This window comes from Giraffa tippelskirchi, chromosome 13, assembly GCF_054371585.1.
Source record: "Giraffa tippelskirchi isolate mGirTip1 chromosome 13, T2T-mGirTip1v1.2.pri, whole genome shotgun sequence".
Taxonomy (NCBI): Eukaryota; Metazoa; Chordata; class Mammalia; order Artiodactyla; family Giraffidae; genus Giraffa; species Giraffa tippelskirchi.
This window is the reverse complement of record NC_137287.1, coordinates 94,443,804-94,466,839: the sequence shown is the minus strand read 5'-3', so window position 1 is coordinate 94,466,839 and position 23,036 is coordinate 94,443,804. Positions and strand designations below refer to the sequence as shown.

Here is a 23,036-nt window from a genome sequence, read left to right as displayed (position 1 = left end):
GTCGCACAGAGTCGGACACGACTGAAGCAACTTAGCAGCAGCAGCAGCAACTGCAGATTAGAGAGTTAAGAGGAGAGGGATGAAAGCATCCTGTGGACTGGGCTTTGAAACACCATAGCTGGTGCTTTTTTCTGGGTTAGCAATCTGACATATATAAGCAACTACAAATGTGGCAACACCCCCAGGGTGGGGAGAAGAAATTGGAACAAAGACATTCACTCCTCTTCTCCCTCCACCCTGCCATTAAATGTTAGATGCAGCTATGAGCTGATGGTCAGAGGTCTTCATAAATCCTGTCAGTGTTGCAAATTAGACTATAAATAACTAACAGCAAAAAGTTAAGTGATTATCTCTTAAGTGATTGGTAGACTTAAGTTGTTAAATATGGATGTCCTGCTGAGGATCAGAAGTTAATTGCAGTGATGTTAAGTAATAGAATGACCCTCTGAGTTTTTGATACCTTGGGGAAGAAGTGTGTCAGTGTAAGACGGGCTGTATTGAGAGGAGCAGTCTGCTCGTAGGGCAGCCCTGCTTTTACCACACATGGTATTCTGAACCTCTCACCTCTCCCATTTGTCCCCCAGGAGAAGTGTGCCCAGTACTGGCCCTCTGATGGACTGGTGTCATATGGAGACATCACAGTGGAGCTGAAGAAGGAGGAAGAATGTGAGAGCTATACCGTCAGAGACCTCCTGGTCACCAACACCAGGGTAAGATGCCTGGTGGGTGGGCTCCTCCCATAGGGAAAGCAGGGTTGCACCTACCTCTCTGATCCTCCTTCCTCCCCAAGGAGAACAAGAGCCGGCAGATCCGGCAGTTCCACTTCCATGGCTGGCCTGAAGTGGGCATCCCCAGTGATGGAAAGGGCATGATCAGCATCATTGCAGCCGTGCAGAAGCAGCAGCAGCAGTCAGGGAACCACCCCATCACCGTGCACTGCAGGTATGCCCATCCCAGCCCTCAGGGGGAGAGAGAAAAAGACACAGGAGGCAGGCAGGGGGCGAGATGGGAGCCTCTGTCAGACTCTGACAAAAGCCAGGCAAGAGCGGGATGCTGGTGAGACATGGCAGTCAAGTGTGATGACCAGGACAGGCCCAGATGATAAGAGAGGATCTTCGAGTTTGAACTCGATACTTCCAGTGCTAGGGAACAACAGTCCCTAAGTTAAGATACTGGGCAGGGAATAGTGCTGGGGAAGGGGAACAAAGGGGAGACTGACAGTAGGGAAGATCAGCTGGGCAACATGGGAAGGCCTGCCTCCTTAAGAAACACAGGAAATTAGAAAAGGGCAACTATTTTGAGAACAGTTTGAAGAAAAATGAATAAGACATAGTTGTCAAAAAGAGGAGTGTCCTAGGTTCAAGGCTGGGTATAGTGGCTGGTGTCACTGACAGAAGAAAGATAGTATGGGAACTCATGGGGGAGGGAGTGGATTTTGTTTGGGGCACATTGTTTGGTACTGTATTTTAGAAATAAAATTTTACCATGTGTTTGTATTGCTTTTATAATTGGGGGAAGGGAATCTCTCTTAAAAGGGAAGAAAGAATATATACATTTAAAATTTCTGCAAATTTGTTTTGAAGATAGAATAATGAGCAAAGGAACTTCTAGAAATGACCCAGTAAATGTACTTCAGATGGCCAAAATGAAATTGTAATTACAAGAATTGAAGCACTATTTATAATAGTAAAAGATGGTAGGGACTTCCCTGGTGTCCAGTGGTTAAGACTCCATGCTTCAATGCAGGGGACACATGTTCAGTCCCTTGTCAGGGAACTAAGATCCCACATGCCACACTGCACAGCCAAAAAAAAATTTTCTTTTAAAGATGGTAATAAAGGACTGGTTCCATAAGCTCTGATACATCTTATACTACAGAGCTTCAGAAAATTAATTAGGAATCTGTTTATCTACTGATTTGGAGTAATCCTCTAGATTTATTGCTTAGTGAGGAAAGCAGTGAGACAAAAAAATATGTGTGGAATATGCATAAATTATCTTTGGAAGGACACACAAGGACTTGATGACATTGGTTGTTCCCCAGGAGGAAACTGAAAGGATGAAGAAATGGCATAGGAAGGAGACTTTATATGTTTTGAACCTTTTGAAATTTGAACTGTGCTAATTTATTACACCTACAAAAATAGATGATTCAAAAAAATGTTTATAAGAAGAAAAAGTGGAAAAGTACATTAGCTAATACCATTTGACAGTAAACATGAAAAGATGCTAATTCTTATTAGCAATATGAGAAATGGAGATGAAAACATGGCTTTTAGCCCATTGGATTGACAAATTAAAAGGATTCCTTGACCTCGAAAAACACTTCCTTGCCCCCACTTTTCCGTGTCCCATGCTCCTCTCTCCTTTGGTCACCCTCTCTTGGCTAACCCCAGATGCTCTAGCTACCTTGCACCACGCAGGTGTGATAAGTGTTATCTCTTTGTTACAGCGCGGGGGCAGGACGGACAGGGACCTTCTGTGCCCTGAGCACAGTCCTGGAACGGGTGAAGGCAGAGGGAATTTTGGATGTCTTCCAGACCGTCAAGAGCCTACGACTGCAGAGGCCACATATGGTCCAGACACTGGTATGCTGCCCTGCCTATTTATCCATGTTACCACACCATCCACAGCTCCTCTCTGCCAGAGCCAGCTCAGGGGGAGGCTGTTCTGAGGGGCCTATCTGGTAGGCAGAAGGCTGTGTAACCACAGACTCATCCTTCCTCAGGGTGCCTCAGAAAAACAGAATAAGCTTTGGGAGGCAGGAGAGCATTGGGGGCATAGCCTAGCCCCATACCAGTAAGAGATGCTGGTGGCCTCAGTGAAGACTAGAAGGGGGTGCCCAGGTGCCCATCAGGGCTCTTCACTTCTCCATGGGTCTGAGGTGGGGAAGACTCAGGAGTACCTCCTTTCCTCAGCTCCCTTTCAGCAGTTCTCTTGACAGTCTAGATGACCAGTAAGCACTGAGTATGAGGACAGATATGAACTCGTGTCTGACCTCGGAAGGGCTAGGACCACCATCTGCACCTCCAGTCTCTGCTTTCTGAAGAAGGTGGCTTCACTCAGCCAAGAAAAGAATGCTGTCAGAACTCTGCAGGCAGGCAGATCAGGGCTCTGGTGGAAATGCTAAAGTACTTACTTTTTCTTAATTTTCCATTTTTTAAACGGGTTTGTCAGCAGCTGCAGGTACATTGCTTTCTTTAGTAACCCTGGCCTTTTCCCCCACGTTTCACTCTGCAGGAACAGTATGAGTTCTGCTACAAGGTGGTGCAGGAATATATTGACGCGTTCTCAGATTATGCCAACTTCAAGTGAGAGGCGATGAGGCCCCGTGGACAGAAGAATTGCCTTTAATATTTTGTAATATTCTGTTTTGTTAATATACCCCAAATTGTGTATATATCTTACAACTGTTTTAGAAATTGGTACATAGGCTTCTATTACCTATTAGGTGGAGATTTTATATGTAAATGTGTTAGCACTGATAGTCCTTTTTCCAATGTTTTATTGGGGAATTAAATAGTGTGATGTTTGGATTGATATCATGAAATCCTCTGCCTGGAAATTGGGCTTTATTGTTCTTTGGTTTATATCGATACATCTTTTCCTAAAGAAGAAACACAAAATTCATTCCAGGTAGCTAGGCATTAACTAAGAAAAAAAAGCACAAAGTTATTAGAGCTCTTGAGGAAATTGGTTGTCCCAGTGCCCTCAGTCAGACCACTGTCCCCTCCAGCTCTGTAAATAATCTCTCCCCTCTCTACCCTTGCCCCCTTCTCGTACCACCCACATCCCACCATGGGGAGTAAAGGGACCAGAGTGGTATCTCTGGCACCACACTAGGGATTATCAGGTAATAAAAGCTTTGACTCCCTGAGGAATGTCTCTCCCTTTGTGTGGGCTGGGGCAGTCATACCAGGGCTGGGTTCTCCTGCGCCACTCCTAGCCCACTGTTACCCATCTGTCTTAGCTGGCTGCAGAGAGGGCACAGTCTGCCTGTCTTTTCCAACATACACAGCCCCTCTACCTCTTAGGTAGCTGCCAGCACCCTTCTTTCACTCCCAGCATATCTTTGGTGCAATCATCCTAGCCAGCCTCACTCCCTAGGGAAGATGGCCAGAGTCCTCCCTCTTTCCCTAAGTGCAGGGGCGTGGAGGAGAGGGGTGGCTTGGCTTTTTGGCTTTTGGCTTTGGGTCAGTTTGACCTCTCTAGTCCTTGGTACTCTGCTGCAGAACTATCTGGATCATGTCACTCTGTCCAGAGTAGGTGTTTATATCCTCATTTAGTGTGTTAAACAACTTCCATTTCCTTTCATATCTGTCCTCATTTCCAGAACTCTTAGTGGAAGTGCCTCAGATCCTGAGGTCACAATGGTGGAAGTCTTAGATCCCAGTTTGATTTTGAGCATAACCTGTCAGACAGAGTGTGTTAAATAAAATGGATGCATGAAAAGGAGGAAAGATCAGCAGAGCAGCTGATCAGAGGGCCTCCGATTCCAGGCACACGTTGAACATCCATTTCATTTATTTCTCATGTAACAGTCTGCCTAGTCTAGAGACACAGTATCTTCCATCTCATGGTCCCAGTGAGCCCTAGGCTGTTGTTCTCATCCTCATAGTTGACGCTACTGTCTTTTCCCATGGAGAAGCAAAAAGAGCATGGGTAAGCAGTTTCATTTTTAAGGACATGAAATAAAAATTGCACTTTTCACTTCCATTCATACCCCATTGGCTAAACCCTAGTCATAAGCCCACACTGAGCTACAAAGGGCGCTGGGAAATGTGGTCTTTAGTTGAGGGCAGAGCTGGGAGGGCGTGTCTGTTTGGTCTCTTCTCCTTATGATCAGCCCCTCACAGGAACAGAAGAAACCAGTTGCCATGACTGTAAGTGCAGAGGGCATTTCTTGAGGAGACAGGGGCACCTTGGGGGCTGTCAGGAGTGAAAGGTGGCACTCCAGCCTGGCCCATGGAGGCATGCTCAGAGATCAGTGGTGCCATGCTTCCAGGAGTAGGTAGGACTTAAACTGGACCTGAGGGATGCTGGAAGCTCAGATGAGTGAAAAGCAAAGGTCAGCGGAGCAGCTGATCAGAGGGCCTCGGATTCCAAGCAAACAAAGACGCACTAAAGATGGGACCCAAGTTCTGCCCCACGTATTCAGGATGTCTGCAGGGAGCAGGGGCACCACAGCAGATCACCTTCTGAAAGCTTGCATGAGGTAAGTAGTATAAGTCAGTACATGTACTCTGGGCCTCCTGGAGGAAGCGAGGAACTGCAAGGGACAATAAACTCAAAAGTCAGTGGGTTTATAAGAAGTGTGGATAAATTAAGCAAAGACAAAATCTCAAGAATTTCTGTCAAGGGGTGCTATGCTTGGGAAGGAAACCCTGTCTCTTTGCATACTACCTGTTTGTGCCTCTGTGTGACCATGTCCAAGCCCATGGGAGAGGGTTAGCCTTGGAGTCAGCAAGCCATGCAGCGAACATATCCTCAGGTTGCTAAACAGACATCTTCAAGCAGGAGTTGTCCAAGCCCTTTGCTCCCCTTCTGTCCCTCATCTTATTGGGTATGGCTCATTGCTCCTTATCCACCTCTCTTTTCCTGTTATTCAGGGCTCACATGGCATCGAGAGACATAAACCCGACAGGCTCAAAGGGAAGTGTATTGAGGCTCACGTGGCACAATTATGTGGGAAGGGCAGGGGACCCCACTTCACCCAGTGCCTACCCCGCAGCCTGTCACCTGTGACCATGCGCAGCGCACTCCCCAGACCTCTAGGACCTGCCACACTCACAGAGACATCACTTCATTAGATAGTCTCTGTGTTGGGTTTTCCTTCATCCTCTACCCCCACCTGCCCAAGATGCTCCTCTTTCATTTAAAAAAAGCACTTCCCCCACCCTCAGTTCACTCCCACACATTCTTTTTTTATGCCTTCATCCTCAGTGCTGAGCCCCAAGGATCCAGTCTTCTGTGCACTAGCTCCCCCCTTGATGCAGTGACTGCCTTCCTCCACAGCCCCTTCCTCAGAGGTCAGGCATTCCTGCAGTCTGTATTGTGGACCCTGAGCCTTTCTCCAGTCCTGAGCTTCCAGTCCACACACCCTGCTTCCTGCTGTGACTCCACAGGGTAGCCCAGAGGCAGCAGACTCTGGCTCCCCACACTCAGGGGTTTGCCCAGTCACCATAGCCCACTGCCCTTTGTGTAGCCTCCAGCATCCTCTGCCCCTACCCCCCATCCCAGCTCTACTCCTACTGGGCACCAAAGCTACAGACCTCCCCCCTACACACACACACTCTCCCCCAATAGTTCACACACACATAGACACACACAGCATCAAACCCACAGACCTCCCCCCTACACACACACACTCTCCCCCAATAGTTCACACACACATAGACACACACAGCATCAAACCCACAGACCTCCCCCCTACAGACACACACACTCCCCCAATAGTTCCTGTGTTGGCTTTTCTCCATTTTGTTCCTTACCATGGAGCACCCACTGCAGCCCTATTGCCAAGACTCTAGCTAATGCTCTATCCTTCACCCAGGCCACCTGCTGAGGGGGAGGGGAGAAGGTGCCCCAGGGAGGGTGCCGCTCTGCTCCTGCAACACCTGAGCACTCAACTCAAAATTGGTTTTCCAGCTGACTACAGCAGCCCCCAGACTGGAATGATGGGGCCTCGGGGCTGAGTATGAGTTAAAAGAGTTCAGTGGTGAACAAATGACTTTCTGTGTCCTGTTGAGAGGGATACAAGGATGAATTCCAGTCCAGAGTTTATAATCTGGAAGCGGACAGCAAATATTCCTGAAAGGCTGAGTATGTGGCCAGAGAGAAAGGGACCAGAGCTTCCCCTGGGAAACTTAGTTCGTGTTTGGATTTTTCAGACAAGATAACAATCAAATTACAGAAAAAATAAAGGCACTCCATTCCTCTTTTAAAATGAACATCAGAGCCTTTGAATAAAACATTTTGTAAACCCATACCAGAATTAAGCTAGTTTACTGAATTTAGTCATTTTCACTAAACCCACAAAGCAAATGTTTCCAATCCCAAAGAAAGGCAATATCAAAGATGGTTCAAACTACCATACAATTGCATTCATCTCACACACTAGCAAAGTAATGCTCAAAATTCTCCAAGGTAGGCCTTCACAGTACATGAACCTAGAACTTCCAGATGTTCAAACTGGATTTAGAAAAGGCAGAGGAACCAGAGATCAAATTGCCAACATCCATTGGATCATAGAAAAAGCAAGAGTTCCAGAAAAACATCTAGTTTATTGACTATGCCAAAGCCTTTGCGTGGATCACAACAAACTGTGGAAAATTCTTTAAGAGATGGGAATACCAGACTACCTTACCTGCCTCCTGAGAAATCTTTATGCAAGTCAAGAAGCAACAGTTAGAACTAGCCATGGAACAACGGACTGGTTCCAAATTGGGAAAGGAGTATGTCAAGGCTGTATATTGTCACCCTGCTTATTTAACTTATATGCAGAGTACATCATGAGAAACACTGGGCTGGAAGAAGCACCAGCTGGAATCAAGATTGCCAGGAAAAATATCAATAACCTCAGATATGCAGATGACACCACCCTTACGGCAGAAAGCAAAAAGGAACTAAAGAGCCTCTTGATGAAAGTGAAAGAGAAGAGTGAAAAAGCTAGCTTTAAAGTCAACATTCAAAAAACTTAAGATCATGGCATCTGGTCGCTTCATGGCAAATAGATGGGGAAACAATGGAAACAGTGACAGACTTCATTTTCTTGGGCTCCAGAATCACTGCAGATGGTGACTGAAGCAATGAAGTTAAAAGATGCTTGCTCCTTGGAAGAAAAGCTGTGACAAACCTAGGCAGCATATTAAAAAGTAGAGACATGACATTGCCAACAAAGGTCTGTCTAGTCAAAGCTATGGTTTTTCCAGTAGTCATGTATGGATGTGAGAGTTGGACCATAAAGAAAGCTGAGCACGGAAGAATTGATGCTCTTGAACTGTGGTGCTAGAGAAAAGACTTGAGAGCCCCTTGGACTGCAAGGAGATCAAACCAGTCCATCCTAAAGGAAATCAGTCAAAGACCCTGATGCTGGGAAAGATTGAAGACAGGAGGAGAAGGGGACAACAGAGAATGAGATGGTTGGATGGCATCACCGACTCAACGGACATGAGTTTGAGCAGGCTCTGGGAGCTGGTGATGGACACGGAAGCCTGGTGTGCTGCAATCCATGGGGTCACAAAGAGTCGGACAGGACTGAGCGAATGAACTGAACAAAGCAAATGTTATCCTAAAAGTTTCTTGGTTAGCCAATACATAAAGGGAAAAAATCTGTTTCCCAAACAATTTAACTTATTATACAGTCCAAATACTCATTTCCGGTAAGTCAGTTCGGAAATTCACCCATGCCCTCCTGCCTGGGCGGCAGAAGTCTAGGAACTCATGATGTCATCTCCCCCATCTTTGCCACAGGATTTGATGCATCTGCTCTCCTAATGACTAGCCACTGTGAATGCCCAGCCTGACCCTACCCTTGCACTTGCTGCTCAAATTGCTGTCCAAAGAGAGATTGGCTATTAACCCCATAAACTCGCCTCTGCCCCTCAGAGGCTGGTGGCTGGCAGCAGAAAGCTGAGCTGACGCAGACTAAGGCCGAAGCCTGTTTCTAGTACTCCAGGGCAGCCGTCCCCAATTCCATGAAATGGTCCTGGGTTGAGCACAGGATGAGGAGTGGTTGGAACCTTGAGAGGCAGAATTATTCCTACCACCTGCAGATAGTCCCACAAAGGCCGCATTGCCCCTTTAACTGGGCCCCCTATCTGGGTCTGCTTGGAGGAGAGGCCATCTGTGGGATAGCTATGCCCCACCCAAAGCTCCTTTCACTGGAGTGACCCGGCCCTGGTGTCCAGGTGTGAGCACGAGGACCATCCCACCCAACCCATTTTACAGGTGAGCAAACAAGCCCTCAGGAAAGGTGGTCATAGATCTCCCCAGACTTATTAACAGGCTGCTTGGCCCCTCCCTCTTCAGCCCCCAACCTTTCTACCAGGGAAAGCCCTGAGCTAGGTGGGACTCAGGGAGACCCCAGGAGTTGCCTCTCTTAGGGCCACCATTTGGTGTGTCACAGAGGGCTGTGAAAGGTCTCTAGATCTAAGGGCAGGAGCTTGAGAAAGCAGCCAGGGAAGTGGATCGCTGAGACCTCACGGGCACAGGCCAGGCTGAAGAAGGAGTCCAGTGATTTCAGATCCCTGGGAAGATGGAAGGAGGAGGCATCTGATGATCCCAGGGCCAGCAGCTGAACATACACTAGGAAGGGAATAGGACTGGTAGCAAGCTGTCCCCCACCAAGATGTCACTGGAGCCTGTGGGCCCAGAGCAGGGGGTGGAACCACCTGCTCAATAAATATCGGGGGTGTCTGGCTGGGTTCCTCTGCTGCCTGGAAGAGCCACCTGCAAGGAGCCACTTAGCCCACAGCCCTCCCCCAGTGAGTGAAGAGCCACCCTCCCCCAGGCTGGGGCTTGTCCAGATGCAGCTCTCTTCTAGGTGCATGGCACACTGCTCCTCTTCCCCCTCCCAAGCCCCTCTACCCTGGCCCATGCCCAGAAAACCCCCCTTTCCTTCATCTCTTGCATGTGCCCACTATGCCTGTGCCCATTGCCCCTGGCGTGGCAGGGACAAAAGGTAGAAGCCCTTGGCCCTGTATCCACACACCCATTTCACATCCCCAATTGCCATGGAAGAGAGAAAGAACAACTCACAGGGAAAAGGATCTCCCAGCATGGGGGCGGAGGGCCCAAGTGCCTCCACACTGCTGCCTGTCTCTTGGACATCTCCCTTGTACCCTCTCTAACCTCACTTCTAGGATCCCTGAGGAAAGAAAGGGTAGGCCTGCCCTACTGGGGAGGGCCTTCAGCTGGCAAAGTTGGGAGCCTCTGTGCCCCAGGGGCTCTGGGAAGCGGCTCATTGCCAGGAGCCCTCAGAGTCCAGACCCCTGTAGTCCTGGGATAAGAAGCAATAGCAGGGTGAGAGAAGAACATTAGGAGACACTAAATCTCCCTTAGAAGTGCTAGTTGTCCAAGGGGACCCTGGAGGAAGAGGAAGGGGGGTTTGTCTGGGAGTGTCAGACTCGAGTGCTGTCCACTGTCTATGGGAGCAGCCCTGCTATTGCCAGCTTTGGGCTAGGCCTCCTGCTTCTGCTGCTGCTGACCACCCACCCTGGACCCTCAAAGTCACAGCACTGGTCCCACGGCTCGTACCTTGGAGGAAAAAGAGCCTCCAGCTCGCCCCAGGACCCTCAGCATCCTCTTAGGCCCCCAGGTAGGTGAAGAATCTCCCCAGCCTAAGTGGGAAGAAGAAGGTGCTGGTTGGGGTTCTTTCTCCTACCTCAAGCTTTGGGTGGGGGTGGGGGAAGGCAGGCTATAGCCTCAGTTCAGTTCAGTTCACTCAGTCGTGTCCGACTCTTTGCGACCCCATGAATCACAGCATGCCAGGCCTCCCTGTCCATCACCAACTCCCAGAGTCTACCCAAACCCATGTCCATCAAGTCGGTGATGCCATCCAGCCATCTCATCCTCCTTCTTCCCCTTCTCCTCCTGCCCCTAATCCTTCCCAGCATCAGGGTCTTTTCCAGTGAGTCAACCCTTCACATGAGGTGGCCAAAGTATTGGAGCTTCAGCGTCAACATCAGACCTTCCAATGAACACCCAGGACTGATCTCCTTTAGGATGGACTGGTTGGATCTCCTTGCAGTCCAAGGGACTCTCAAGAGTCTTCTCCAACACCACAGTTCAAAAGCATCAATTCTTCAGCGCTCAGCTTTCTTCACCATCCAACTCTCACATCCATACATGACCACTGGAAAAAACATAGCCTTGACTAGACGGACCTTTGTTGGCAAAATAATGTCTCTGCTTTTAAATATGCTATCTAGGTTGGTCATAACTTTCTTTCCAAGGAGTAAGCGTCTTTTAATTTCATGGCTGCAATTACCACCTGAAGTGATTTTGGAGCCCCCAAAAATAAACTCTGACACTGTTTCCACTGTTTCCCCATCTATTTCCCATGAAGTGATGGGACCACATGCCATGATCTTAGTTTTCTGAATGTTGAGCTTGAAGCCAACTTTTTCACTCTCCTCTTTCACTTTCATCAAGAGGCTTTTTAGTTCCTCTTCACTTTCTGCCATAAGGGTGGTGTCATCTACATACCTGAGGTTATTGATATTTCTCCCAGCAATCTTGATTCCAGCTTGTGCTTCTTCCAGCCCAGCGTTTCTCATGATGTACTCTGCTTATAAGTTAAATAAGCAGGGTGATAATATACAGCCTTGACATACTCCTTTTCCTATCTGGAACCAGTCTGTTGTTCCATGTCCAGTTCTAATTGTTGCTTCCTCACCTAGAGCCAGACACCCTGGAATGTGAAGTCAAGTGGGCCTTAGAAAGCATCACTATGAACAAAGCTAGTGGAGGTGATGGAATTCCAGTTGAGCTATTTCAAATCCTCAAAGGTGATGCTGTGAAAGTGCTGCACGCAATATGCCAGCAAATTTGGAAAACTCAGCAGTGGCCACAAGACTGGAAAAGGTCAGTTTTCATTCCAATCCCAAAGAAAGGCAATGCCAAAGAATGCTCAAACCACCGCACAATTGCACTCATCTCACACGCTAGTAAAGTAATGCTCAAAATTCTCCAAGCCAGGCTTCAGCAATACGTGAACCGTGAACTTCCAGATGTTCAAGCTGGTTTTAGAAAAAACAGAAGAACCAGAGATCAAATTGCCACCATCTGCTGGATCATCGAAAAAGCAAGAGAGTTCCAGAAAAACATCTATTTCTGCTTTATTGACTATGCCAAAACCTTTGACTGTTTGGATCACAATAAACTGTGGAAAATTCTTCAAGAGATGGGAATACCAGACCATCTGACCTGTCTCTTGAGAAACCTGTATGCAGGTCAGGAAGTAGGGGAACACATTATAGATCCTCTAAGAAAAGGTTCTGGGAATTGCAGCTCAAAGACCAGGCCAAATTGCCCATACCCTCCCAAGTGATGCTCTGGCTTCGCCTGAGGACAGTGTGCCCTGGAAGAGCAGGACCATGACCCGGTGGCTCCTCCTTGGGAAGCAGCACCTGGTGCAGACACTGCTGGTAAGTAAAGTGGAAGGCCCCCATCCTTGGCCACTACAGGGCCAGCTAAGAACGGAGGGGGTCGGGAGATGATACACCACTGAGATGCCTCCTGGTACAGCTAGCTGTGGGAGCCGTTATCTGATACTCCAGAATTCTAGACAATTTATGATACACTAACAATTTACGATGATGTAACAGCAACAATTTATGACAATTTATGATGAGATGCCCCTGTCCCTGCTGTTGGGCTTCCCTGATAGCTCAGTTGGTAAAGAATCCGTACGCCCAATGAGCTAGAAAAACCGCACGCTGAATCCTCTAAGAGGCAAGGGGAACGACAGGACGTGGGAGTCGCAAAACTAGCAGTTGGCCGGTCCTGCGCAGAGAAGCCAAGGCGGGAGCGGAGAAAGAGGGAATAGAACAGGAGGGGCGGAGAAGAGGGAGTGGGTAAAGCAACAGTTCGGCGGTCAGGTGACCAGAATGTCCACTGGAATGACCGCCCCCTTCTTCTGCAGACTGGTCCCCTGAACGCCACGCCCCGCCGCCCTCCACTAAAGGTGTGAGACCCCTAAAGTTCTTGCATCGAGTTCTCTTGTTTCTCCTCTCTCTCTCACCCCTGCTGACACTTCTCTCTCTTTGTCTCCTCTCTCTCTCATCCCTACTCCCCGCATGGGAGCTGGAGGGATGCAGGTAGCGGACACGCGGGCGGGAGCCAACCCCGCGGAGGACAACAGCCAGGTTCCGGGCCGGGGGCGGAAGCAAAACTGCAGGCTCCAGAGGGTGGGGGCGGAGCCCGCGGACTACACGTCCCGTGGTACCCCGCGGCCACTTCCGGGCCCCCATGATACCCTGCGGCGTGCCGGAGGCGGGGCGGTCTCGCCATGCTACGCGCGCTGAGCGCCCTGGGCGCGCGGCCCTTCGGCCGCCCTCCAGCCCAGTTTCTGCTCCTCGCTCGCGGCCGAAAAACTCGCCACGATCCGCCGGCCAAGTCCAAGATCGGGCGCGTGGCGACCCCGCCCGCCGTGGATCCTGCGGAATTCTTCGTGCTGACGGAGCGTTACCGGCAGTACCGCCAGACAGTGCGCGCCCTCAGGTATGTGTGATGGATGGGGAGGCGGCACCCTCTGGCGTGTGTGATAGGGCAGGCAGTTGGAGACATTGCCGCCCCTGGGCGCGTTTCCGTCCAGGCAGGAGTTCGTGACCGAGGTACGCAGGAAAGTGCACGAGGCCCGGGCCGGTGTCCTGGCAGAGCGCAAGGCGCTGCAGGATGCCGCTGAGCACCGCGAGCTGATGGCCTGGAACCAGGCGGAGAACCAGCGGCTGAATGAACTGCGGTGAGTGGGGCAGGAGGCGAGGCGGGGCCGCCTGACCGGCCCCAAGACACCCAGCCACCCTCAGTCTGGGCCTCTCGCCCCTCCCAGGATGGCCAGGCTGCGGCAGGAGGCGCGGGAGCAGGAGCGGCGGCAGGCGGAGGAGGCGGCCCGGGAAGCCCGAGAGGCGGAGGCTTGGGCCCAGCTCAAGGAGCGGGAAGTGCTGCAGCTGCAGGTGGGCCGCGTCTCCAGAGGGTGGGGCTGCCAGACCTGCGCGCGGTGAGCGGGGGCGGGAGGTGCAACTACGTGCGGAGGGAAGCGAGTAGCCTTGAGTCTTGAGAGGGGATTCGCAGGTGAGGGTTTGGGAGAGGATGCGTGCAGCGAGAGCGCCGGTCAAGTGGCCACTGCAGTATTCACGTGGCTAGACGGTGTCTGTGAGACGGGCCCCCGCGTTTTCCTAGGAGTTTATATTTTGTCCTGAAGGTGAGAAAGTCACCGAAGCGTAAACGTTTTGGCCTGAGATGGCAGATGTGAGACTTAAAAGCAGCGAGGCCAATTAGCAGTGATCCAGAGAGAATGGATGAGGCTTGATAGAGGGAGAAGGACGATTTGAGAGAGACTGAGAGCCCTAGACAACTCTGAGACTGATTCCGCCCAATGAAGTGTCACAGCCTGTGTGCCTGGGTTTTGGCCTAAGTGTTCAGGGAATGATTGTCTTACAACAAGGTGACAAAGCTGCCTAATGTTCTTCCACTGGAAAATCAGCGGGGTGCTCAGAGAAGACCTAGGCTCCAGACATCTTTCCTGCTGGAGAGCTGGAGCCCCTCCCTTAGTGGGCTAAAAGCCGGCAGGCTTGTTCTGGGGGCTCCAATTCAGCTGAATTTCTCTTTTCCAATTCAGTTCAGTTCAGTCGCTCAATCGTGTCCAACTCTTTGTGACCCCATGGACTGCAGTACGCCATGCTTCCCTGTCCATCACTAACTCCTGGAGCTTACTCAAACTCATGTCCATAGAGTCACTGATGCCGCCCAACCATCTCATCCTCTGTCGTCCTCCCGCCTTCAGTCATTCCCAGCATCAGAGTCTTTTCATATGAGTCAGTTCTTTGCATCAGGTGGCCAAAGTATTGGAGTTTCAGCTTCAGCATCACTCCTTCCAGTGAATATTCAGGACTGATTTCCTTTAGGATGGACTTGTTGGATCTCCTTGCAGTCCAAGGGACTCTTAAGACTCTTCTCCCAGTACCACAGTTCAAAAGCATCAATTCTTTGGCGCTCAGCTTTCTTTGTAGTCCAACTCTCACATCCATACATGACTACTGGAAAAACCATAGCTTTGACTAACAGACCTTTGCTGGCAAAGTAATGTCTCTGCTTTTTAATATGCTATTTAGGTTGGTCATAACTTTTCTTCCAAGGAGCAAGTGTCTTTTAATTTCATGACTGCAGTCACCATCTGCAGAGATTTTGGAGCCCCCAAAAAATAAAGTCTGTCACTGTTTCCCCGTCTATTTGCCATGAAATGATGGGACCAGATGCCATGATCTTAGTTTTCTGAATGTTGAGTTTTAAGCCAGTTTTTTCACTCTCCTCTTTCACTTTCATCTTTTCCAATAGGAGGACGCAAAAAACTTCATCACCCGAGAGAACCTGGAGGCGCGGGTGGAAGAAGCTTTGGACTCCCCCAAGAGCTACAATTGGGCCATCACCAGAGAGGGGCTGGTGGTCAAGCCACAGCACAAGGGCTCCTGAGGTCCCACTGAGGACAGTACCCACCCAGGGACCATGGAAGTAAGGGAGTTGGGCCTGATCTGAAATAAAGCAGTTGGTGTTTCTGATGAAGGAAAAGGTTCTACCTATTCCAATGTAGCCTGCACTTTGGGGCCTCAGCTCCTGCCACTTGGTCAGAAACTCCACACACGCAGTACTGTACTCTGCACCCATGTGCAACTCTCAGTAAAGCACCAGACCTGAGAAGTTTCTGTCTCACAGAGAAGCTTAGTCCCCTCAACAGCCAGGTTGTCTCCTGAGTATCCTCAAGATCAGTGGTTGGCATATTGCAGTCCTTGGACAAAATCTGGCCTATTGCTTCTTTTTGTGAATAAAATATATTGAAACACAGAGACTTCCCTGGTGGTCCAGTGGTTAAGAATCTGCCTTCCAATGCAGAGGATGCAGGTTCAATCCCTGATAGAGGAACTAAGATCCCACATGCTCAGGGCAACTGAGCCCCCTCGCGGGGACTACTTAAGCCCCTACACTGTAGAGCTCACATGCTACAGCTGGAGAGTGTGCTCCACAACCAAAGATCCCACCTGCTGTAATGAAGAGAATATATTGGAACACAGCCACACCCATTCATTCACTGCTTTCATACTACCATGGCAGAGATGAATAGATGCAACAGAGACCTTATGACTTGCAAAGTCTAAAATGTTGTTACGATTTTTTAATTGAAATATAGTTGATTTATGTGTTAGTTTCAGGTGTACAGCAAAGTGATGGAGTTTTAGGTTCCTTTCCATCATAGGTTATTACAACATAATATAGTTTCCTGTACTATACAGTGGGTCCTTGTTATCTATTTTATATATAGTAGTGTGTATATTTTAATCCCAAGCTCCTAGTTTATCTCCCCTCCCCCCATTATATGGTTTTTTTTTCCTGTATGTGGAACTTCCCCTACCAGGAATTGAACCCATGCCACCTGCAGTGGAACCATGGAGTCTTAACCACTGGACACCTGGAGAAGTCTTATATGACTTTATAGAAGTTTGCTGACCCCTGATACGGGGCTTTCAGGCTCCAGTCAGGTATCACCCAGTAACTGAAACATAAAGCAACTACTGACTGACCAAAGACCTGCTCCTGCTTGACACTGAATTTTGCTGGCCAGGGAGTGATGTGCCCAAGACAGAAGACAAGAAGACCCCATTTGTCAAGTACTTGGAGCAAACAAATACTTGTGATTAAAGTTCACAAGGTTGAATAAGTGGGCGTATAGGTCCACGGCCCTTACTCAGATGCAGGCTCTTGAAGAACATCCAGGATGAGGAAGAGAAATATTTCTCTGAACCAGAGCTTCTGTCCCTTTGCCACCATTCACTAAGTACAACCAGAGGGAGAAAACAATCTTTCCCTAACTCCTACGTTGTAAATAGGGCCTGAGAACCTTACAACACAAAAACCTTTGAGGGAATGTGGGTAATCACTCACATTCAGGTAGGGAAGCGGCTAATAGAGGTATAAGCAGAGGACCTAGGACCCAGCCCCCATCAAGGGCCCTGCACCCTTGAGGGCAATGGCCTCCCTTCTCAGGCTGATCAATAGCTCTGCTCTTCCCTGGCACTGAGCCCAGGCACAGCATAGTGGAGCCCTGGATTTCAGGTGCTCGGTGCAGTTTCTAGGGTGAGGATGGATGGGCACACGTTGTGGACCAAGATTGTGCCCACAGCCTTGAACTTGGAGGAAACCCTTGGTAAACTTTCACATGGGACATTGAGCCTGTTGGGGGAAGTTCAGTTTCATTTTGGACGAGTCCCTGGTCCTCTATCAGGATCTAGACAAGCCATCTGTCTTCAGGTACAGGAGAGTGTCATGCCTTCTTGAATCTGACTTTGGGCCATTTTTCCTTTACTAGTGTCCTGCATAGGGCTATAATTCCTTATTATTCACATGCTGATGTCAGCATGTCATGCAGAGCTACCTATAAACCAACCTTGAACATTTTCTTCTCCACCCACAGACATCTCATTGGTTTAGGTACAAATAGGCAGTTTAGTAACTTGAGGGTTAACTCAGGCCCGATCTCAACTGTACCTGCATCTAATGGATTGTAGAGTGCTGCTAAGTGGACAGGGAGGCTGTCACTTCATACCCAGTCCACGTTGCAGATATATGTGTCCCACGAAGAATGCCTAATCTCCCAATAGAATCCTGGTAGGTAACCGAATGGGCAGTCTTGCTCAGAAACACCACGGTCTCCTCCGATTCTTGACCTAAAGTTGCAGATTCAGTTTGTATGTGCTGCAGACCATGTGAGCTTGTATCGCGTAGCGAACCTCTTGTTTGGGGCCCCACTTGTGAGTAGTAGATTCGAGGGCTACCCAATAAATGCATTTGAAGCACAAGACCCAAATGCTTGCTTTCGCCAAGATTTGAAGAGGCCCACAATGCAGTGTAGAGAGGGTAGGGAATAAGGAGAACCTGTGTGTGACTTGGGAGAGGTATGCTGGCCCCCACAGCTTTGCTGAGTGAGCAGTTTTTTCCCAGGCGGTCTAGTGGTTAGAACTTTGATAGCTGTGGCCTGGGTTCAGTCCCAGGTTGAGGTGATATACTGCTGCCAGGGTGGTATACCACTACTATATTGCTGGTAGCAGTCCAAGTGGACAGAAAAAGAATGAACTTGCCGCATGAGTGGATCCCAGATGCCTCCTTAAACTGTTCCATCAAAGAGACCACCTAGGCCTGAGTAAGCCTAACGTCGTTCCCCCATATTTTTTACAGAATACGCAAGATTTTTTGTCTGTATCCACTATCAATATTCCCAGAAATCTTTGGGAAAGTTCCCCCTGAACTTAACCCTGTGATTATTTCCCCGACAAATACTGAAGTGAAATGGATACCTAGGATCCAAGCCTAGCTGATTGCTGAAATCCAAATAGGCAATTAAAAGTGATATTTGCAATCCCAAATCTTGAGACAAGCAGGCATTTCTCTTGAGGAATGCTTTGATGACTATTTCCTCAGTGCAGGTAAATGCATATAAGCCATAAATGTGAACATCCATATCAAAAAACAGCATTGTCTGGATAAATTCATAGTGCAGTTTACAAGGCCTTGAGATCAAGAACCTGTAAGGAAGAACACCATCCTGCCACAGGACCCAACTAAGTGCCATGAAGAAGGGCAGAGCTGCATAATCACCCTCACCAGTACCCTACAGTGACTGCGTCACTGATAGTAATCTTCCACCATTCTTCGGCATTTTCCCCTCGCTGAGGGAAATGTTATATTCATGCTCTTTTTTTCTTGTTTTAAATTCTGGCTACTGGAGGAGAAGATGGTCTGAGTGGGGCTTTGTGTCTGAGGTGTAAACGTCAACCTTGGCTACTGCACTTTGCCTGTCAGTGCCAGAGCCGAGCCTACGAGTGCTGGTGCTGCTACTGGCACTGCAGTGCCTGTGCAGGAAGGAATGCAGGAGCCACACTCAGCTGCCTCCTCTGCTGCTGCAGCTGCCAGAAGTGCCAGAAGCTGAGCAGAAATGTGCATTTGCCCTTTCTCTGTCCTTAGAAACAGATCTTGTCAGTGACTCCCATGTTATTGTCATAATGGAAGCCAGCTGTCAAGGAAAGCTGGGAAATATCTGCAGGCCTCCAGCCTCCTGTGGAACTGAAAGCTGTGAATGAATAACGTGTGTGCGTGCTCTGTCGCTAAGTAATGTCTGATTCTTTGTGATCCCATTAAGTGTAGCCCACCAGGCTCCTCCTGCCATGGGCAAGAATACTGGAGTGGGTTGCCATTTCCTTCTCCAGGGGATCTTCCCGACCCAGGGATCAAACCCGGGCCTCTCACATTGTGGACAGACTCTTTGTAGACTGAGCAAGGGATGTCATATATATATGGCTTCCATTGTATGTATAATAATATATATATATATGGCTTCCAATATAGATATTGCATTATATATAATGGAATATTACTCAGCCACAAAAAAAGAATGAAATAATGCCATTTGCAGAAATACGGATGGACCTAGATATTATCATCCTAAGTGAAGTAAGTCAAAGACAAATATCATGATATTAATTACATATGGAATCCAAAAAAAAATGATACAAATGAACTGATTTGCAAAACAGACCCAGACATAGAAAGCAATCTTATGATTACCAATGGAGAAAGATCAGGGGAAGAAATAAATTGAGACTTTTGGATGTATATATATGAATCACTTTGCTGTATACCTGAAACTAACATAACATTGTAAATCAATTATATACTTCAATAAAAAATAAATTAAAATTATATAGCCAATAATAGCAAATTGCTAGTATTTCAGTTACTTCCTGACTGGGCAAAATTTAAGTTTTTGCTTTTGGATGATCTTTGCAAGGAGACTGCTCCAGAAGACTTAATTTGGGGATGAATTGAGCTAATTGCCTTTTCATACTGTTCATGGGGTTCTCAAGGCAAGAATACTGAAGTGGTTTTCCATGCCCTTCTCCAGTGGACCACATTCTGTCAGACCTCTCCACCATGACCTGTCTGTCTTGGGTGGCCCCACACGGCATGGCTTAGTTTCATTGAGTTAGGCAAGGCTGTGGTCCATGTGATCAGATTGGCTAGTTTTCTGTGATTATGGTTTCAGTGTGTCTGCCCTCTGATGCCCTCTCGTAATGCCTACCATCATACTTGGGTTTCTCTTACCTTGGACGTGGGGTATCTCTTCACGGCTGCTCCAGCAAAGCACAGCCACTGCTCCTTACCTTGGACGTGGGGTATCTCCTCACGGCCACCCCTCCTGACCTTGAACGTGGAGTAACTCCTCTCAGCCGCCACTCCTTGGACACGGGGTAGCTCCTCTTGGCTGCTGCCCCGGTATGCTACTGGAGATGAGTGGAGAAATAACTCCAGAAAGAATGAAGGGATGGGGCCAAAGCAAAAACAATACCCAGTTGTGGATGTGACTGGTGATGGAAGCAAGGTCTGCTGCTGTAAAGAGCAATATTGCATAGGAACCTAGAATGTTAGGTCCATGAATCAAGGCAAATTGGAAGTGGTCAAACAGGAGATGGCAAGAGTGAATGTTGACATTCTAGGAATCAGCGAACTAAGATGGACTGGAATGGGTGAATTTAACTCAGATGACCATTATATCTACTACTGTGGGCAAGAATCCCTAGAAGAAATGGAGTAGCCATCATGGTCAACAAAAGAGTCCAAAATGCAGTACTTGGATGCAATCTCAAAAATGACAGAATTAGGTGGGTGGGGGGTCCAGGAAGGGGAACACATGTAGACCCATGGCTGATTCATGTCAATGTATGGCAAAAAATATTACAATATTGTAAAGTAATTAGCCCCCAACTAAAATAAATAAATTTATTAAAAAAATAAAAAAAATAAAAATTAAATTAAAAAAAAAAAAAAATGACAGAATGATCTCTGTTCATTTCCAAGGCAAACCATTCAATATCACGGTAATCCAAGCCTATGCCCCAACAAGTAATGCTGCAGAAGCTGAAGTTGAACGGTTCTGTGAAGACCTACAAGAACTTTTAGAATTAACACCCAAAAAAGATGTCCTTTTCATTATAGGGGACTGGAATGCAAAAGTAGGAAGTCAAGAAACACCTGGCGTAACAGGCAAGTTTGGCCTTGGAGTACAGAATGAAACAGGGCAAAGGCAAATTGAGTTCTGCCAAGAGAACAAACTGGTCATATCAAACACCCTCTTCCAACAACACAAGAGAAGACTCTACACATGGACATCACCAGATGGTCAACACTGAAATCAGATTGATTATATTCTTTGCAGCCAAAGATGGAGAAGCTCTATACAGTCAGCAAAAACAAGACCAGGAGCGGACTGTGGCCTCAGATCATGAACTCTTTATTGCCAAATTCAGACTGAAATTGAAGAAAGTAGGGAAAACCACTAGACCATTCAGGTATGACCTAAATCAAATCCCTTATGATTATACAGTGGAAGTGAGAAATAGATTTAAGGGACTAGATCTGATAGACAGAGTGCCTGATGAACTATGGACGGAGGTTCGTGACATTGTACAAGAGACAGGAATCAAGACCATACCCATGGAAAAGAAATGCAAAGAAGCAAAATGGCTGTCTGAGGAGGCCTTACAAATAGCTGAGAAAAGAAGAGAAGAGAAAAGCAAAGGAGAAAAGGAAAGATATTCCCATTTGAATGCAAAGTTCCAAAGAATAGCAAGGAGAGATAAGAAAGCCTTCCTCAGTGATCAATGCAAAGAAATAGAGGAAAACAATAAAATGGAAAAGACTAGAGATCTCTTTAAGGAAATTAAGAGATACCAAGGGAACATTTCGTGCAAAGATGGGCTCAATAAAGGACAGAAATGGTATGGATCTAACAGAAGCAGAAGATATTAAGAAGAGGTGGCAAGAATACACAGAAGAACTGTACAAAAAAAGATCTTCACGACCCAGATAATCACGATGGTGTGATCACTCACCTAGAGCCAGACATCCTGGAATGTGAGGTCAAGTGGGCCTTAGGAAGCATCACTATGAACAAAGCTAGTGGAGGTGATGGAATTCCAGCTGAGCTATTTCAAATCCTAAAAGATGATGCTGTGAAGTGCTGCACGCAATATGCCAGCAAATTTGGAAAACTCAGCAGTGGCCACAAGACTGGAAAAGGTCAGTTTTCATTCCAATCCCTAAGAAAGGCAATGCCAAAGAATGCTCAAACTACCACACAATTGCACTCATCTCACACACTAGTAAAGTAATGCTCAAAATTCTCCAAGCCAGGCTTCAGCAATACGTGAACCGTGAACTTCCAGACGTTCAAGCTGGTTTTAGAAAAGGCAGAGGAACCAGAGATCAAATTGCCAGCATCCGATGGATCATCGAAAAAGCAAGAGAGCTCCAGAAAAACATCTATTTCTGCTTTATTGACTATGCCAAAACCTTTGACTGTGTGGATCACCATAAACTGTGGAAAATTCTTCAAGAGATGGGAATACCAGACCACCTGACCTGTCTCTTGAGAAACCTGTATACAGGTCAGGAAGCAACAGTTAGAACTCGATGTGGAACAACAGACTGGTTCCAAATAGGAAAAGGAGTACGTAAAGGCTGTATATTGTCACCCTGCTTATTTAACTTATATGCAGAGTACATCATGAGAAACGCTGGGCTGGAATAAGCACAAGCTGGAATCAAGATTGCCGGGAGAAATATCAATAACCTCAGATATGCAGATGACACCACCCTTATGGCAGAAAGTGAAGAGGAACTAAAGAGCCTCTTGATGAAAGTGAAAGAGGAGAGTGAAAAAGTTGGCTTCAAGCTCAACATTCAGAAAACTAAGATCATGGCACCTGGTCCCATCACTTCATGGGAAATAGATGGGGAAACAGTAGAAACAGTGTCAGACTTTATTTTTTGGGGCTCCAAAATCACTTCAGATGGTGATTGCAGCCATGAAAAGACGCTTACTCCTTGGAAGGAAAGTTATGACCAACCTAGCTAGCATATTTAAAAGCAGAGACATTACTTTGCCAACAAAGGTCCGTCTAGTCAAGGCTATGGTTTTTCCAGTGGTCATGTATGGATGCGAGAGTTGGATGGTGAAGAAAGCTGAGCGCCGAAGAATTGATGCTTTTGAACTGTGGTGTTGGAGAAGACTCTTGAGAGTCCCTTGGACTGCAAGGAGATCCAACCAGTCCATCCTAAAGGAGATCAGCCCTGGGTGTTCATTGGAAGGACTGATGTTGAAGCTGAAACTCCAATACTTTGGCCACCTCAAGCGAAGAGTTGACTCATTGGAAAAGACCCTGATGCTGGGAAGGATTGGGGGCAAGAGGAGAAGGGGACGACAGAGGATG

General features: G+C 47.7%; 3 protein-coding genes across 52 annotated transcripts in view; all 3 read left to right on the top strand.

The window, feature by feature from the left end:
* Positions 1-3,877, top strand: part of PTPRA (protein tyrosine phosphatase receptor type A) — a 173,045-nt gene extending 169,168 nt beyond the window's left edge. For 36 of the 50 annotated variants that reach the window (XM_081558975.1, XM_081558994.1, XM_081558979.1 and 33 more), the window contains 4 exons: positions 585-710; positions 791-942; positions 2,453-2,588; positions 3,241-3,877. In XM_081558975.1, coding sequence (XP_081415101.1) covers positions 585-710; positions 791-942; positions 2,453-2,588; positions 3,241-3,315 — 489 coding nt within the window. In that variant the 3' untranslated portion in view covers positions 3,316-3,877. The remainder of the gene's footprint in view (positions 1-584; positions 711-790; positions 943-2,452; positions 2,589-3,240) is intronic. The other 14 variants (XM_081559006.1, XM_081559001.1, XM_081558972.1 and 11 more) reach the window with 1 other exon arrangement.
* Positions 3,878-5,210: 1,333 nt separating this feature from the next.
* Positions 5,211-12,694, top strand: LOC145530971 (progonadoliberin-2). The gene is made up of 4 exons (XM_081552293.1): positions 5,211-5,215; positions 10,158-10,318; positions 12,013-12,149; positions 12,647-12,694. Exons 1-4 carry the CDS (start codon positions 5,211-5,213, stop codon positions 12,692-12,694), a joined length of 351 nt encoding a protein of 116 aa, XP_081408419.1.
* Positions 12,695-12,998: 304 nt separating this feature from the next.
* MRPS26 (mitochondrial ribosomal protein S26) lies at positions 12,999-15,288 on the top strand. Its single transcript, XM_081559058.1, has 4 exons — positions 12,999-13,224; positions 13,319-13,465; positions 13,553-13,676; positions 15,058-15,288. Exons 1-4 carry the CDS (start codon positions 13,013-13,015, stop codon positions 15,190-15,192), a joined length of 618 nt encoding a protein of 205 aa, XP_081415184.1. The 5' UTR covers positions 12,999-13,012; the 3' UTR covers positions 15,193-15,288.
* The last annotated feature ends 7,748 nt before the right edge of the window (positions 15,289-23,036 follow it).